We start from the raw sequence: 19,111 nt of genomic DNA, 5'->3' as shown, positions 1-19,111 counted from the left end.
ACAGGTTTTAGCTGTTGTCTCTTAGCATGTTAGCATGTCAGCAGCGGTTACCGGGCAGTCTTTCTCCCGGTGTTTGTGTAGTTAAACATTCTGACCGGAGATCTGTGGCGACCGGAAAACATGAAACACGGACAGATAGAGGGAGACAGAGGTGAGAGACACGTCGGTACTGTGTTTACAGCTAACGTTCCCGGTAATCAGGAGACAACAACACAGTATTTGTAACGTTACCATCAGTGCCTTTAAAAATGGAGTGTTTGAAAGTGTAAGTACATTAAATATGACATATTTATGTCCATAGCATTAAGTTACGTTACTGCAGACTACTTTGGCATCAAGTACCAGATGCAATGGGGGAAGAAGTACTCTGGTCCTGTAACGTACTTAAGTAAAAGTACTAACGGTAATGCCACACTGTCAAAATACTCCACTAATGTTACAGGTAAAGTACATGGTATTCACTGCAATGAAAGGGGACAGAAACTGGCATCTGTAAAGCACCTAAAGCTGTCAGTCACATGCAGTGCAGTCAAAAGAACAATGTTTACCTCTGAGATGAAGTGGAGTAGAAATAGGCCAAGTATAAAGTACAAGTAGGGGTGAATTAAGGGTTGCTGAGACATAAGGTCAAATGGGACAGTATAACTATATGGGGTTTATTTTATCACCTGATGGGAGAGAAAAAAAAAATTAAAAACTTTTTTTTTTGCTGAGCCATAGCTGTGAAACCACATAATCAAAACTGAATGCCCTCATAGGTGTGACATCACATAGGTGGGTGGGACAAGATTCAAACAGGAAGTTGACCCTGCAATCGATTAAGCGAGGAAAATGATATGAGCTTGCTAGTTTTAATCATATAGTCACAAAATTGTTATAGCTAATATATTGTTCAAACATGGAAACGGACATGATGTACTATTGCTACAAAATTAGTAAAAAATATGTTCAAATTTTGTGTCTGTTTTTTATTAGGCTGATTTTATTTTGTCCCATTAGCCCAACACGCCTTAACATATTGGGACAGTGTTAAAGGATGTTCGATCTTGCAATAGAGAACCAGTGTGTATGCACAGTATGCACTTGATTAGTGCTTCCCAACCTCTTCGTGTGTGAAAAACCCTAATCAACAATAAAAAATGTTTATCGCTTACCTGGATTTTCTTCTTTTTTTGCAGGCCATTTTTGCTAGCTGAACTAGTCAGCTAGCAAAAAGCACCAAGTTTACACCAATACACTATCCAAGCCAAATCTAACACTTAGCCTTGACCTTCGATCAGAAGATGGTGAACAATCAAAGAATTCTTTTGCTCAACATGCTGAAGTGTCAAAGTGCAGAATTATTTTGAAATTAATAAAAAAGATTTATCTTTTTTCTCCACTCAGAGGAGCAGAGGGCTTGTTACCCAGAATCCTTTGAGGTTGGCGCCTCTGAGCAGCAACTCTTTGAGGAGGTGGAGGTTAAGGTGGAAGAAGGCGATGGTGATGAAGACTATCGTCAGGATCCAGACTTCACGTTCAAGGAGGAGGAAGTTGATGATGGCGATGTAGACTGTTGTCAGGGTCCAGGCCTCAGATTTAAGGTGGAGGAAGAGGAAGATGATGATGATGATGATGAAAACTTCCGTCAGGATCCGGACTTAAGTTTTGAGGTGGAGGAAGAGGATGATGGTGATGTAGAGTCCTGTCAGGATCCAGACTTTAGTCCTCATCAGAAAGCCAGGAGGAGAAATCCGTCATCGTCACAGAGCAGCGGCGGGAAGGCAGGTGGCAAGCTGAGAGCCCGGGCAGATGTTAAAGTGAGGAAGGAGCATCAGTGTAACGAGTGTTCGAAGAGCTTCGACCGTCCGAGTCGTCTGAGGATCCATCAAAGGACTCACACCGGTGAGAAACCGTTCGAGTGCTCTGACTGTGACAAACGCTTTAAGAGTAAATCCATCCTGTCAGCTCACCTGAAGACTCACGGTGGCGAGCGGCCATTCTGCTGTCACGAGTGTGGGAAGTGTTTCCTACAGAGGCAGGCGCTGGTGGAGCACATGAGAACTCACACTGGCGAGAGGCCCTTTACCTGTCAGCTCTGTAGCCTGAGCTTCTTTGCTAAGAGCCACCTGCAGCGCCACCTGCTGACCCACACAGGTGAACGCCGCCATCAGTGTGTGGAATGCGGGAAGTGCTACAAGAGGAAGGAGCACCTGAGCAGTCACATGCGCGTCCACAGCGGCGAGCGTCCGTTCAGCTGCATGGACTGTGGCCGCAGCTACAGAGAGCGAGGACGCCTCCAGCTGCACCTGAGGACGCACACAGGTGACAGCAAACGCCATGCCTGCACGCTCTGTGGCCTGCGCTTGGTGTCGGCCAATCACCTGCAGAGACACATGCAGACACACGGTGGCGAGCGGCCGCACCGCTGCCCTGACTGCAGCAAATGCTTCAGCAGGAAAGACAAGATGATGGAGCACATGAGGATCCACACCGGAGAAAAACCATACCAGTGCTCCAAGTGTCAGCTCAGCTTCAGGTGGAGGGCGGCACTCAACGCCCATAACCATACTCACTCTGTGGAGAAAGAGTAGCTCTGATTGGACAGCCAGGACTCAGGCTGAGATTTAATCTGCACTTTACTGGACCACAGTCAGGTGATATTTTCACCTGTAAAGAATCAGAAGTTCAACACACACCGCATGCCTTTTAGAGTCAGGAGAAGAAGTCCAGGTACAGAAGAGGACAGTTGGTTTTTATTAGAAATTAAAACTTCCCTGAATGTGGGACAACATGTCGACTGCAGAGACTTTTTCTTTTCTTGTTATTTACGTGACAACGCCTGAATGCAACACAGGCTCCACTCTAATTGAGTGTGTGAAGACTGCCGTGCTGCGGTGCTGTGCGAGCGGCGTGTTTGACTGTGCGTAACAGCAGTCTTTTGATGGTCAGGAAAATGCGGCCCGAGCCGTGCTCTAGTGTGCTCATCTCTGTGTGTGACAGAAATGACATGCCATCGTGTAAGTAAGATAAATAACATAGGGCTGTTTAGTTTGTTTAATAAAAGGATAAGATATAGACCTGTTCTAAGGTAACCTAAACCTTGTCCCCTTCATAGTTAGGGAAGGGATATGAGCCAAACTAAAAACTTAAAGTACACATCAAATTAATTTTTCCCAAAGATGTTTTTTGTTGTTTTGGGTATCATGCTGATGTTCAGTTGTTTACATCACCAGTGCAAGATGGTGGTGCCTGTATCCAGGATTTTTTGGCTTCATTTTTGTACAGTGAGAGGAAGTGGAAACAAGTCATCTATCTTTATATACAGTCTGTGGATTAAACAGTGTGTAAAATTAAGGAGGTTCGATTCACAGCTGTCCTCCATCACAGTGTTCTGCTGTATTTGTACTGTCAGTATCTCAGAGAACTTCAAAGACGGTTAATGTTTGGATGCACATTTCCTTTTATGCGTCAATATGTCTGTTTCTGTACAGGCATTTGTTAATTTATGAATCAACCTATTTCAGTGATGACTAATGAGTTCACAGAGTTTTTTTAGATATTGATTAATCACTTTTATTTTAAAACCAACACACTGACAAAGAGTCTCTGTTATGTTACTTCAAGTCTGTAATGAATGATTAAAAATGTCTGAGACTCCTCATGTGGAATTAAAACTGAAAAAAGGATCAATCTGTTTTTGTTTTTTTTTATCATTCTAACAAACTGGAGTTATGTTTTAACCAGTAGAGGGCACAGTGGTTAAGTGGTTAGCATTGTTGCCTCACAGCAAAAGGGTTCCTGCTTCGAACCCTGGGGTGGGGGAGCCATTCCTTGTGGAGTTTGCATGTTCTTCCCATGTCAGCATGGATTTTCTCCGGGTGCTCCGGCTTCCCCCCACAGTCCAAAGAAGTGCAGGTTAATTGGTGACTCTAAATTGTCCGTAGGTGTGAATGTGAGCGTGAATGGTTGTCTGTCTCTGTGTGTCAGCCCTGTGATAGTCCAGACCTAACTATCTGACCTGTCCAGGGTGTACCCTGCCTCTTGCCCAGTGTCAGCTGGAATAGGCTCCAGCCCCCCCGCGACCCCCAACAGGATAAGTGGATGAATGAATATAGTTATAATAACCTGGATTTACATTTTAACCAGAAGAACTTGAACAGTTACACGGTCACATATTTGCACCTCAGCATCAAATAAAAAGAACATTTAGAGCTGAAATTCAATATTTATTATTTCACATTTTTTCACTTCGATTTATTTGGTTTTTAGGTTTTGACCTGGTCTTATTTTTTATGTTGTGTGAATCATGAAGAAGGTATTTTGAAGACAGTAAGGTGATGTCACTGTGTACCTGACAGGTTGGGTTTAAGGAAAAATAATGGTTCAAAAAAATAAAAATTGCTCCCAGCTAAAAAATTTTTACAGTTAATTTGATGTTCAGTTACAGATTTATTGATTAATTACTTAGAGTTTGATATTCACAGGGTGTCCACAGGTCCTTAAAAAGTCTTTAAATGTCTTAAATTCAATGTTACAACAATAAGGCCTCAAAAGTCATTAAATTGTCTTAAACCTGAATTTGTGAGGTAATTTTATCTAATTTCATTTATCCATTTGTTTAGAGTCTTTTTGTTAAAATGAGTGAAGCCTTTCTATGTAAAAGTCCACGTTTTTAACATTAATTTTACTTCACACTTGCACTTACCTGTTCGCAAAATGTACATCAGTTTTACTCTCTCTAATAACCATATTCCTACATAACACTTACCTCTACACAAGACCACATAGGCTATATACTACTTACCTGCAATGCTTACCTGTTATACTTTAATAAGTAAAACATAATTTGCCCAAACATCTGTCCTAAATTTGGTTAAAAGTGTCTTGAAAGGGTCTTAAATTGAACTGATACCTGTAGACACCCTGATTCAGTTGTTCATATATCTACTATTTTGGCTTCAATGCTCAGTTAACCATTTCTAGTAAATCAAAGATTGTTGATTTCTGACAGTGACAGTTTGTTTCAGGTGATCAGGGTTTTGGTTTCCTGTCTCCCTCTGCTGGTTCACAACACAAAGGTGTGACTGTAAAGTTAATCACACAGAAAGTTGATCATCCCTCCATACTTACTGTAGTTGCAGCTTGAATAATTTACTTTTTTTTCTAATAATATTGACTTGAATTGAAAATCAATGCAGATTTTGTAATTAAAAAGATAACATTTGTCTTTATAAACATAAAACAGAAAAAGAGATTTTGACCAGTAAGCATATCAGAAGAAGAAAATATACTTAATTAATCCCCGAGGGGAATTTTTGTTTACCCTGTTGTCATATACACACAGGCCTGAAAAACACACATGCACCAACAGAACCTATACATGCATTAAATGGAGAAATGTCAGAGTGAGAGGGCTGTCCGTGGACAGGCGCCCCGAGCAGTCGGGGGTTCGGTGCCTTGCTCAGGGGCTCTTCAGCAGTGCCCAGGAGGTTAACGGGGACTTGAACAAATGACCCTCTGGTTCTCAACACAAGTCCCTATGGACTGAGCTAGCACCACCCTGGATGATTGTGATTGGTTTAGAGACACAAAAACAAGCCAGAGCGTTTTTTTTCCCCCCTATTAGTAGGGCGAATCAAAATCTGTAGATGTTCAACTTACTGTCTTCTCTCCTGACACAGATGTCCTGCTTTTGGCAATGGCCAACTAGTGTTGCACGGTATACTGGTACTAAAATAGTAGTACTAGAGTATTCCAAACGGTACTATACTGCATTTGGAAAATACCGGTACTTTGAAATTCATAAATTTAGTTAATTTATTTTACTCAATTATGCACACAAATGCCTTTCTTGTTCCTATTGGATCACAGATTGCACAAGTGGTGTGTATGACAACACCTGTATCAACATTCGCAGCTGGCGCACGTGAAAAAAGACAAGAGAAAGTCTGAATCGCAAAGGGAGACAACACAAGACAACACAAACTTGGTGGAACATTTGAGTTACTAAACCGTGACGTCCGTACCGAGGTACTTACCGAACCATGATTTTTTGGGTACCGTTACACCCCTACAGTATTTATTGTTCTAAAGGTTTGTATCCAAAAGTACTTTTCCTTAGGAAAAGTACTCTTCGGATACTCTTCAGTACTACCGAAGAGTATCGAAAAGTATCGAAATTCATATTGGTATTGGTAGCGAAACAAAGATTTTGGTATCGTGACAATATTGTTCTAAAGGTTTGTATCCAAAAGTACTTTTCCTTAGGAAAAGTACTCTTCGGATACTCTTCGGTACTACCGAAGAGTATCGAAAAGTATCGAAATTCATATTGGTATTGGTATCGAAACAAAGATTTTGGTATCGTGACAACACTATGGCCAACTATGACTTGTTTATCGAAACAAAGATTTTGGTATCGTGACAACACTATGGCCAACTATGACTTGTTTGCAAAGACCACAGCAATCTTGATGGCATCAGGTGCTCTACAGATCCAACCTTTCTGGGATATTGTCGGTCCAGAAAAGGCAAAAGCATTATCTGCACTGAGTGCATTCTCTGTTGCTGACTGTATGGTTTGCAAGAGTTGTTTTAAGCTCAGTTCACACTACATGACTTCCAAAGTACTTTTCACACTGCACAACTTGTCTTGTGATTGGGTGTCATTGTGGTTTTCACACTACATGACTGACCAGCAACAAATGGGTCACATACTAAAATATCCTTCACCAGGAGGAATCTCCGATGAATAGGCTCATGTCTTGTGATGCGCATGTCAACTCGTGGTGCTTACAAATATCATAGGTAATTTATAACTTAAAGAAACATTACAGATTATTATACATTGTGTGCAATAGTCCACTTTCTCTGTCCCTCTCTCTGTTACTCTTTCCAAAGATACCACATTACAAGCTATGCCATAGTATGAATTGGTATAAACTTCCAGTCTTCTACGTGGGCGTCTCTCCACCGCATACCCCAAGTTCATTTTGAAGTGTACTGAATGTTGTGTGGGTGGATAAAAGCAGATTTAAAACATTACAACACAAAATTTATGTTTGTTTCTTATTTTGCTGCTCGAATTATCTGCTAGCTTAATGTCTGATATCAACCCAGTGAGAGATCATGTCAGTTTTGCCAGAGTGTGTTGCTAAAAGAGAGACATTTTCTCTTGATCTGTCAGTATGAAAGATGCCATTTTGGTGTCAATATGCTTAGAAGGGGCAGGGCTTGTTAAAAATGGGTCCAGTACTTACTTCAATGACTATGAGGTGAAATAATTGGTCATAATCTGTACTCATGTTCACATTTCCCATTAGAGTGAATAGACTCAGCACTGCTGCTAGTCTCCTAAAGGGGCAAAGCAGTGGCGAAACCCACGTGACACAAATACAGAGCGGAAAAGCACCACAGGGCTCAGTTCTTGTCTCTGTTCTCAACCTGTGTTTTGCACTCTCATCAGCTGTAGCTCGCTAACAGAGTCCCTGACAGATCCAGATTTTTAGTATGTTGAATATCTGGAGTGCGTCTGCATTGCATTGGTGACTTCTCGCCTCACATTTTGGAACAGTTGTCGTTTGAGCACCAGAGTGTGGAGCCAACACTGATTTGCGTCTTATCTGGGGCCTCTGGTGGGGAGATCAAAAATACATTTTAAATTAGTGGCAAATCAGGGCTAAAGTCATGTAGTGTTAACTAGGCATAAGGCAACATGGTTCAAGAACTTCCTTAAAGCTGAGGATGACATCGTTGAAACTCTGAGGATGCTTTCAGATAATTCGGATAAGCAGTAACTCCCTTGCTCTTTTAGCATGTTTTTATTTTATGTTTAGAATGTGAGTCCAAGGGGCGTCAGTGGCGTGGTGGATGGTGATGGCGCCCCACGTACAGAGGCGATGCCTCGCTGCAGCGGTTGCGGGTTCGACTCCGGCTTGCGGCCCTTTGCTGCATGTCGACCCCCACTCTCTCACCCCATTTCAATCTGTCCTGCCCATTAAAGGCAAAAAGCCCAAAAAAAAAAAAACTTAAAAAAAAAAAGAAAAAATGTGAGTCCATATGACTCGTTCCATCACTGACATTCCCTGCACTAAACTTGGTCTTGAAAAGGGGCTAGCCTTAGCTCATGTTAATGTATGCAGCTTGCACAATAAGGTTGAGGAGATAGTTATTGTTAGAAGTAACTGTATTAATATTCTTGCCATTTCTGAAACATATCTTGATGATTTTTTTACTGACTCAGACATAAATATTGAGGGGTTCTCTATTTTTCAGAAAAGATAGAAATTAGTTTGGAGGAGGAGTCGCCATTTATGTTCAGAATCATTTTCCTGCCAAAGCACGTAATGATTTAATGAAAGATGATATTGAAGCTCTTAGTGTACAAGTTCACATCTTAAGCCAATTTTAGTATGCTGTTTTTACTGTCCTCCTAGTGCTGATGCTCCATATTTTAATGGTCTGTGTGATATGTTTGATAAGTTATCTGACATGAATAATGAAATGTACTTTTTAGGTGATATGAACATTGATTGGCTGGGTCAGCCCGGTACTAATAACAACCAGGTACTTTCTATTTTGAATGCTTGTAATCTGTATCAGATTGTCACTCAGCCCAGAACTATATCTATCTATACACCAGAACTAGTATAGATAGTGATGGTATCATTGTGAATACATGTATTGATCACATATATACTGATGTTCCTGATCTATGTTCCAAAGTGGTCTCTATGCCAATTGGTTTTAGTGACCATAATATAATTGCTGTTACTAGAAAGATAAAACTTCAGAAAATCAGAGCAAATATTATTTATACGTTCATATAAAAAAAAAAAAAATGAAGATTGCTTTATCAATGATATATCAAGTATAAATTGGAGTGATGTATATAATGAGGAGGATGACCCCGAGACTGCACTCACTTTATTTATGTCCAAGTATATGAAGATTGTAGACAAGCATGCTCCTTTAAAAAAGTTTACAGTCAAGCATAAAAGAGCCACATGGATTGACCAAACTTTAGTGAATTTAATGGTGATAGAGCCTTTAAGGCTGTTGCACCGAAATGGTGGAATGCACTACCTCATGAGCTGAGAGCGGCCTCTTCCGTGGACATTTTTAAAAAGCAGTTAAAAACACATCTGTTTAGGCTTGCGTTCCATTAATTGTCCATTGTATCATCTCTGTATTTCGCTGCACTTTACTTTTTATTTGTTTTTGTGTGTTTTGCATTGTTTCTATTATTGTATTTTTTGTATTTTATCTTGTGAAGCACTTTGTGAGTCCTCTCTGTGAGAAGTGCTATATAAATAAATTTACTTACTTACTTACTTACTTACTTACTTAATGACAGAGAGAGATGCTGCTAAAAAGGTTGCTATAAGATCTGGATTAATTGATGACAGACGTAAGTATTGCTCTTTACGTAATCTAGTCACAAAATTAAATAAAATGAAAAAGAGGGATTACTATAAACAAAGATTAAATAATGCTAAACTTGATGGAAATATCTATGCAGTGTTTTTAATGAAATGATGGGTCGGAAAACATGTTTGTCCTCTCTTAGCTGAATCAAACGGTTTTGCTCTCACTAAGCCAAATGACATTGCTGATCACTTTAACAATTTCTTTATGAAAAAGATTATCTCAACTTAGTGAAAGCATGAACACCTCTGACAACCATAAATCAAATGATGTAATCACTAATATTATAATGAAAGACAAAGTATGCACTTTTGAATTTCGCCAGGTTGAAATCAGAGAGGTGGAAAGGCTTCTCTGCTCTCTCCCTGGCAACAAACTAGCCGGTGTAGACAATCTGGATAGTAATTTATTAAGGATTACTGCTAGTTGTATTTCATCTCCTGTGACTTATATCATTAATAGATGTCTATGTGTATGCAAATGTCCTATGTTGTGGAAGACAGCTAAAATTATACCAATACCCAAAGATAAAAAATCTGTTTTTAATGAGAGCAACTCCAGACCGATTAGCATTATTCCTGTCCTGAGCAAAATCATCGAAAAAATTCTACACATGCAAATTCATGATTATTTCTTTATGAATAATTTAATAACTATGTCTCAACATGCATACAGAACTGGCCACTCCACATCTACTGCTCTGATAAAAATGACTGATGACTGGTTTAGAGCCATTGATAATTCTCTGATGGAGGGGGCTGTGTTGTTAGATTTCACTGCTGCCTTCGATTTACTTGACAATTCTTTCTTGGTAAAGAAACTAGAATGTTATGGTTTTGGACCACTGGCGCTAAAGTGGATCCATAATTATCTTCTCCTTCTTCTAGATCACAACAGGTGTATTTGAATGGTGGCATATCGAACAGCAGGGATCTAGTATGTGGTGTGCCTCAGGGCAGTTGCCTTGGACCATTACTGTTCACTGTATTAATGATCTTGCTTGGGCTACTAAAAGTGCAAAAATGTTTTTTTATGCTGATGATTCAACCTTGTATTATGCGTGGGGGTGGAGGGGCCTGACTGGCACCTGGAAATACGCCCGTGTTCAAAGAAGAACTCACGTTAAAACAAAAATGGTGCTATTTTCCATACATGCCCAAAATAAGTCAAACCCATCTCCATCATAGTTTCCTGGTTTTGTAAACCAGTGTCAATCTAAAACAAATTATAAACTTATTCTACATATAGGGCTGTCGCAACTGGACAGGCAAACTAGGCAATTGACTAGGGCCCCGAGCTGGAAGGGGGCCCCCAGAGACGGCTGACATTGGTCCATATAAATGACAATATGATGGAACCCCTATAGACACTGCAACAACGACAACACTTTGCAATCTCCCCTAATGGGGCCCCCTACTAGCTGCTGCTTGTGAGTGGCTAAGTAGGGTGACCAGACGTCCTGCATTGTGCGGGACTGGTATCCAGTGACCTTTCAGGTATTAGCTGAGCTATTGCTATCTTTAAGCAGTGAAAGTTATTATTTATTTCTTTTTACTTGTAGGTTAGATTTGTTTATATATGCTACAGTGATCTGTTTTCCACAGAGCTCTACGGTGCGAGCATTTTACTTGCATTTGCGACTAAAAATAGTTTTGCGCAAGCAAAACAAATCATTCAGGAGCACCCTGTGCGAGTACAGATTTCAACCAGCAGCAGAAACGAAAGGTGAATCCTGCGGGTTGAACCCACAATCCTTGTGGGTTGAACGGGGGTCACAGACGGCGTATTCCTGTCAAATACGATGCAAGATAAGGGCTTACCGGCGATGGAGAAGTCCGGCTCCAGGTGCAATAATTTCCTCTTTGTTGATTTCGTGACTGCCCAGAATTACCTGAACAGCCGAGCCGTGGCAGCACACAGGTATGTGACGTGTCAGAGGAGAAACGAGCCGTTCACATTTCTCTCTTTGTGGCAGGTAACGTTCTACAAACCTCACCGCACTTCAGGGACTGTTCTTTTCTTGTCAGGGGAGGAGGGTGGCTGGTTGATTTTTATTTTAAATAAGGTGCCTCTTGCCTGGGGCCCCCAGAGAGTCTTGAAACAGCCCTGTCTACATAAACTATTTAAAAAACTATAATTTACCAATAAAAAACTATCAAGTTAAACTAATAATTTCCTATTTTCTTTTGTAGATTTGTCTTATACAGGTAATGATGATTGCTGTGTAATATGTATGTTAATGTGTCCAATATAAAGTANGGATGATAAAGGCTAGTTGAGACCCACTATCCCTGATGGGCTCCTCAGGCCATCATTGAAATGGTGAGATGCCAATGCACAGGATATTGTCAACACAAAGATGTTCCTGTAGTTCAAGAGACTTATGATGCACTGACCTTTGCTTTTGCAGTAAACAGTGTGTGTAAATGTATCCATGATGGTGCATACAGTTCATTGATGTAGTTCATTAATGCATAATTGATTCCATGATTGGTTCATATAAACAGTTAATTCATAGTTATTTACATTTACATATTTACATGTTTACATTTCATATTAATAATTGGACAGATGATTGTATTTTCATAGTCGTTTTATTGAGTGACACATGATTTCATTAATTTGATTATTCCTATGTACATGGTCTACAAGCGTGGTCTCGTGTTGTTTGGAGACGTACTTTCACTTTCCTTTCCTGTTACGTACTTCCGCTTTCTTCATTCCTGACATGAAGAGATGATTGATGGACTGTCAGATGACCTTGCGGTTATTTGGCTATTTACAAAGTTTATAAGTTAGTTGTCGGACAAGACGAGACAACAAATGACATTAAGGACAATCACCTCCTGCTTCATGGACAATTCCCTCTTTTATGGCATGCAGCCAACGAGGTACTTTTTGTTTCTTATTATTTGGTCAAATTGTATTGCTAGCTACATGTGTGTAGCCTACGTTTTGTCTGGTCTAATTTACTTTATTTTATTATGTCTAATTGTGTCAATTGTGTTATTTGTGTACAGTTTTCATGGTGTGATGGAGATTGGATGGCTTCATTAAACCAGCTCCTAGGAAACTACTTGTGTTCGTCGTACCTGTGGAGGGATTCATAGTGTGAGAACCAGCCTTTGTACATGGGCGCCTGCTCTACCCACTGAGCCAGTGGGCACCCCGTCACAATGACATTTAAGGTGTCCAGATAGATTCATGTTGTCAACTCATGCACTGAGTAACATTACAAGTAAACGTTCCACCTTGGCCCAGTGAATTAAGTTACTTTTAAAACATAGTGTGCGTGCTGACAAAAAGAGAAAACATATATCTATGTCCATGTGGACGAGGCCTCACGGTGCAGCCACACAGAGCTGCCAGCATGACTGCAGACTTGTTAATCCTGTTGCTCTGTGAAGCCGTTAAATGACAAACCTGTTGAGTCAAAGGTTGGCCAGTTGGAATAAACTCGACTCAACTTGTCTCGAGTTTGAAAACACTGAACGACAACAACAGGAAAATAAAAACTCATCATTGAGTAATCAACTCACACACACACACACACACACACACACACACACACACACACATATAGGTGTGTGTGTGTGTGTGTGTGTGTGTGTGTGTGTGTGTGTGTGTGTGTGTGTGTGTGTGTGTTTGTGTACTCAGCAGGCAGGGGCATGCAATGTTGCTGTTTCCACCCCTGCTTGTACAGTCATATCTCCGTGGTAACAGGGCCAGGCCCTTGCTGTGGAAACACACCACACCTCTGCCGTCCTGTTGGCTGAGAGTACACAAAGACAGAGACAGACGGGTGAGGTGTTAGAGTCCGCTCATAAACTCATAAAAAGTCACTGTGATGTCATCAGGTGAGTCTCCAGGTGAGTGGTAGGTTTCTCAGTGATCTCGGCTGTTTGTCCTGAACCTGTCTCACCTGTCTCACTTCACCTGGCTGCCGCTGCTGGGTGTAAGTGAGCTTCCTGTTGACTCCCTGAGAGCGCAGACCTGCTGTGAGTCTTTACTTCTATGTTTTCATTGTAAATCTTTAGTTTCTTCATTGTGTCGTTTGAGAAAAGTTTGTAGTTTGTCTTCAACCTTTCAGTCTCCTTCGTTGTAACCTGGTCCTCTGAGATAAGAGCAGCACAAATACAGATTACTTCAGCAGTGAGATATGAGCATGACAAAGTCAACCTCAGACACTGTGTGGACAGAAGTTTATTGACAGCCTGTAGTTTAGTTCAGTTTTGATCTGAGTCTAATTTTCCCGTGAGTTATTTGGATATATTATACTACAGATCCGCTAATATATAGGAGGTGAAGTACTCACATAATTATGTTTAATAAAAAAATGAAAAGTTTAATGCAAGTAAACAGAAACACAGACTGCATTTTGCTTGTCATATACATTATAAATTAATAGGTTAATAAAAAGATAGGAATGTAAAAAACAAGAAAAACTCATTTTTTGGGTCATAAACAGCGACTAAAAAACATATAATTCAGTGTCTCGTCATAAATTCTGTGTCCCTGATGCTGCAAAAATGGAGGAAACACTGATGTGAAATATATTGGGATATGTGGTTTTAGTTGCTTGCTAACATGAATGAATTCCTAGCTAATGTAGCAAAATTTTGTCTGAAGTGATTAACATCATTTAATTTATCCAGACTCCAGGGCTGATCTGGCTGTTAAGTTGGCTGGCTTGGCATTTGAAAAAATAACTTCATCAGCTACTGGGTCATTCCTATTGTGCAGTGCCATTTTAGCCTGGTTAATTTCTATCAAAAAATGTAAAATTTTACAGGATTTTATTATTTCATGTAAATGAGGGCATGATGAAGTATAAGAAAAATGTATCGGTCCAGCTCAAGATATTATGATCTAATATTTTCAACCAAATTCTTTGCATGTGACAGACACCAAAAGTCCACCCTGTTACAGGACATTCTCATCTCTATTAATATGTGTTTTCAATGCACAGTTATTATAATATTTATATTTTCTAAGACTTAAAATGTCCCTTACTTTATCCTCAAAATAACCTTTAACAAGTATTCAAAAACAAAAAAAAATATTTTGAAAAACGTCTTGCTCTGTTTAATCTAATTTCAACACATTTCTTTTCGAATCAAAGGGAATTTTAATGGAATTTTGCTCTGTATTTCAGTGATTTCATTTTGCCATTTCATAGCATGCAAGTAACCACTAAGACATGCTTAATATTTGTTGATTTTATTTAATTATCATAAAAAAACAAACAAAAACAAAACAAAAACAACAACACACAGGTAACAGGGTGGACAGAAGAGTAACAGGATGGACAGGATGTAACAGGGTGGACGTTACACCAGTGAACAACACATTTCATTAAAGAAAAGAAATGTAATTAAGTTTAAAATGAACATTTGACATATGACAATGAACATAAACAATTCTAAACATTAATTAACAACATTAATAACAACTATTAATCATTAAAATTACCATTTAAAGCATCACACATACACACACACTTAAGCATCAACTGTCTTCTAACCTTAGCTCCTTTTACTGCCTGTTCAAAGCAGGAATATCAAACTGTTATTCTGCCTTACTGTGCTGTATAGGACGATCGTGTAATGGGGGGGACAGAGTTGTCTTGCCTTTAAAGGGCCAGTGTGTAATATTTGGCATGGTTTATTGTCAATCTGAATCTGAATCTGAATATTCTACCCATTAATATGTTTATACAAGTGTATAATCGCTATAAAATAAAATTCGTTTGGTTTTCGTAGCCTTATAATTATGCTTTTATATATATATATATAGCAAGGGCCTTGCTTTAGAGAGGTCGCCATCTTGCGCCGCCATGTATGTACGGCAGACCGAGCGGACAATCCAGCCAGCCAGAGAACGCGTTTCGCGTGTATAAATGAACCAACGAAGACAGCGGAAGGAAGGAAGAAGGAGGAGGAAACAGCAGAGAGTGTTAGTAGTTCGTCGATAGAGAGTAGTGAAAAGTTTTTTTAGTTATAAAGTTTGCGAATGGACCACACTTACCACGCAACAGGAGAGAATGAACCCGAACCGTCATCTGCGAGGAAAAGAAGACGCAACTTCACTCCTTGTGATGCACTCTCTGCGGCGCTTTTCCTCCTGATGATATATCTCCCCAACGATGGTAGCAGTAGCACCGAATCCCATTCTGTGCATTCAGCCTCTCTTCTCGCCCGCTCAGCATCAAACACATGGAGTTCCTCATCTGTATGCTCCGGCTCAAACAGGTATGGCTCTGGGTCTGTGTCCGCTACAAGAAACTCTTCAAAATCGCGTTCAAAGTCGTCCATTGCAGCTACTATAGTCCGGAGATATTGCTAGGCTAAATAAACAGCTGAGCTCTGTTTACCGGCTACGCTGTCAGTCAGTGTGCGGGCTGGAGATTGGTGGAGCAGAGAGGGGAGGGGGTCCCCGCTAGGTATTGTAAACGAGTATGTGTGTATGAAGTGTGTGTGTTACGCTAGAAGAGTCAGAGTTTGGGACGGAGTCTTTTACCCCCTGGAGTGTTACCGGAGTTTTTGGAGTGCTCAAATAAACTGGCCTTTTTCCCGAACGCTCCTCTGGTCTCCTGCTCGTGAGGGATTCATTACAATATCGTAACATGGTTTAGATTTCTAAATAAACATTCACCTCGTCGCTAGATAGACCTACTCCTGAAAAACTCGTGCGCAAGGCTTTTTGTCCCTACGAGGCCACCGTCATTTACCCGACGGGAGGGGTGAGCGAGTGAGCCCTGCAATCTAGAATTTGACCACTGATGTCACTGTTTTCAACCCATTTTACACACTGGCCCTTTAATTTGACACAGGAGGTTGTAACAGCCCAGAAACTGTGTCTGTAGGACAGTGTCAGGACAGGATGGGTGTGATATTTTGGAGGGTGGACAATCGACCCAGGGGCACAACATATTTAAAAAATTTAAGCATTAAAAATGTATAAATGACGAAAAATAACGTGGTGAGCAATATTATAGATTAGGCTATACAAATATAATAAAAAAATGTAGAATTTGTTGGATTTCTTTTACCTATATTTGTAATTGAAATTGAGCAAACAAAATTGGGGACATGATAGTTTCACCTACTTATGCTAAATTAAAGTAATGTTAAATGTTATAATGTTAATAATAATAATGTTAATTTTAATTAAATTAACATTTAATTAATTAAAATAAGTGTTAGCCCATTTTTACACTAAACTCAGACTGTATTATGTCATGGGGACTCAAATTACACAGAATGCTAGGAATGACCCTAACAGAACAAAGCAACCAATGCCAGATCAATGCAGCGTAGCTAGCTGGCTAACCTGAGCTTGTTTGCTCACTAACGTTAGCAAAATATCTGAGTGGATTTATGAGTTGGCTAGCTTGCCAAATTACTTCGCCAGCTAACATGATCCATGATGCTTACATACAAATGGTGTTGATTTAGCCGACAATAAATGATGTAACATGTCATTGATAATGTTTTTACTTGTCAAGCGTAATGCAAGGCAGGGTTAGCCAACAAGCTAAATGTAACCTAAGGTAAGGTAAGCTGTCTGTAACCTAGCTAACATGGATCTGCCGTATACAATGGCGGTCAGTCACATTCATTTCATCACGTTTGTTTGTCATGTCATGTCCAAGTGCTTGCTCATATCTAGTGTGACCAACAGGATACCTACTGCATTTCACTAAACAACACCATTGTCACTAATAAGCTTTTTCTGTAAGTTATATAGGACCTTAAAGTTAAAGTACAGCAGTATAGTATAAAAATACTCCATTGTAACAATATCCTGTATTAATAATTACTTAAGTAGGCCTACATAAGGCTTCATGTAGTTAAAGTATCAAAAATAAAAGTACTCAGAAACAATGGCCGGTCTTACTGTATGTATCCATTTATATTCTTAGGGCCGTTTCATAGTCAACACACGCAACGCGAGCAGCGCACTTCTTTTCATAGTCAACACATTGAATGCAAGCGACGAGGGTGACACTTGAAATGCAATACATTCCTCGCGCAATAGGGAGTAGCAGAGTGACCGGTACATTCCGGGTGACATTCCAGGTGATATTCAGATCAAAATGTCCCTCACGTTTTTACAATCTTTTTTTATTGTTTCGATGCTCTTTCCCATTGCCATTGCTATCTCTTTCTCACACATTTTCTACTGCTATTTTATTAGAGTGCAGGGCACTTGAACTGTCATATAAATGGGGGTGTGCCCATACGAGTTCACAAAGTTTTTCCTCCTCGCCTGCCATATTTCAAACCTCCTTCTGTGAATAACAAAAAGTGGTTAATTTCAAGTACGTCGCTTTTCATTATGACCCCCGCTGGCAACGCGTGGTATTACACGTGTTGCTGCATCGCGTATCAAAAAAAGGGACAACGCATTTTGAGACGCAAGCACGCATTATGGCGGCCAATGCATCTCGATGCATCCCAATGCTTTCGCGTCTGAGTGCCTTTGCGTCGACTATGAAACGGCCCTTACCTGATGACTACTGTCAACTTTTAATGTAAATGCTGTCAAGGTGTTTAACAAGGTTACACACTGTTGGATCATGTACTTCATTGCAGTGCATCATATTTTATACAGTCACATGTTTAATGTGTAACATTTTAATCTGCAAAGTAACTACAGCTTATATATTCATAAAATGTAAATACTTAAATTGTAATCAGGTAATTTGTCAGCAGGAACAACATGGAGTCCAGAGAGGAAGAACAAGAAGAAGACACCCGCAGGTCAGAGTTCATGCACTTCAGTTTATTCTATTTTAGACTAAAAAAAAAAAAAATTACAATTATTAACATTATCACTCATATGTTACAATTATTAACATTATCACTAATGCATTACAATTACTGACATTATTACTAATCCATTACTATTTACTATTAGTAATGATAAATATTATTAACATTACCACCAATACGTTACAATTATTAGCATTATCACTGATACCTTACAATTATTAACATTATTACTAATACGTCCAGGGGCGAAAATCCCATTTCATAGTTGGGGGGGACAATAAACAGTAAAATTTTAGAGAATAATTCCAGGGGGGGGCAGGGAAAAAAAGTTGTAGCCTGTCTTTTATACAGCATCTTTTACCGCAATATGACGTTTTAATCTTCTCTCTATCTCTCCAACAGGCAGAGTGAATGTCTATACTTATGAGAAATGGCTTAACAACTAAACATTTCCTGCAATTAAACTGGTAAACTGGTTTATAAACAGTGTGCTGTGAGATCTGCCGCTGCGCACCTCACAACCGTGCGTAATAGTCGCGCGTAATGACCGCTCCTCGTCCGTTCTGCACATCTTTCATGTTTGTCTCATTGACAGGTGGAGAGCCTACAGACAGGTACCCATTAGCTACGAGCCGCTCCGTCACCACCATGTGTAATAGTTGCACGTAATGACCGCTCCTCGTCCGTGACTGCACATCTTTCATATTTGTCTCACTGACAGGTGGAGAGCCTACAGACAGGTATGGGGTGCCGTTTGTAAAGTGGCTCACGCTGAAAATAACATCAACATTTTGCCACATTTAGCTTCAAACAATGTTTAAAAAAGTGTTGTGAATTTTTTAACGTCACCTTTTACCACATTTACAGCAATATTTGTTAACTTAGAAATATATTAAATAGTTAAATCTAATTATTAAATGTGGCAC

At 39.8% G+C, this 19,111-nt stretch overlaps 2 protein-coding genes across 8 annotated transcripts in view; both read left to right on the top strand.

Annotated features, from left to right (window-relative positions):
- Positions 1 to 4,221, top strand: LOC126384330 (zinc finger protein OZF-like). Of its 2 annotated transcripts, XR_007569257.1 has the most exons (3): positions 20 to 265; positions 1,179 to 1,286; positions 1,387 to 1,523. XR_007569257.1 is itself a non-coding variant. In XM_050035333.1 (2 exons), exons 1-2 carry the CDS (start codon positions 121 to 123, stop codon positions 2,571 to 2,573), a joined length of 1,218 nt encoding a protein of 405 aa, XP_049891290.1. In that variant the 5' UTR covers positions 1 to 120; the 3' UTR covers positions 2,574 to 4,221. The 2 variants fall into 2 exon arrangements, 1 of the variants encoding a protein (XP_049891290.1); XM_050035333.1 differs by lacking the exon at positions 1,179 to 1,286 and having other exon boundaries at positions 1 to 151; positions 1,387 to 4,221.
- Positions 4,222 to 13,183: 8,962 nt separating this feature from the next.
- The window catches only part of LOC126384323 (BCL2/adenovirus E1B 19 kDa protein-interacting protein 2-like), a 38,360-nt gene continuing 32,432 nt past the window's right edge, over positions 13,184 to 19,111 (top strand). For 3 of the 6 annotated variants that reach the window (XM_050035316.1, XM_050035315.1, XM_050035314.1), the window contains exons 1-2: positions 15,042 to 15,659; positions 18,126 to 18,173. In XM_050035316.1, the coding sequence (XP_049891273.1) occupies positions 15,421 to 15,659; positions 18,126 to 18,173 (287 nt within the window). In that variant the 5' untranslated portion in view covers positions 15,042 to 15,420. Of the gene's footprint in view, positions 13,407 to 15,041; positions 15,660 to 18,122; positions 18,174 to 19,111 lie in introns of those variants that run through there. The other 3 variants (XM_050035319.1, XM_050035317.1, XM_050035320.1) reach the window with 3 other exon arrangements.

The sequence above is a fragment of the Epinephelus moara genome, chromosome 22, assembly GCF_006386435.1.
Source record: "Epinephelus moara isolate mb chromosome 22, YSFRI_EMoa_1.0, whole genome shotgun sequence".
In the NCBI taxonomy this organism is placed as follows: domain Eukaryota; kingdom Metazoa; phylum Chordata; class Actinopteri; order Perciformes; family Serranidae; genus Epinephelus; species Epinephelus moara.
The sequence above is the reverse complement of the archived record's forward strand: the minus strand, read 5'-3'. Positions and strand labels throughout refer to the sequence as shown.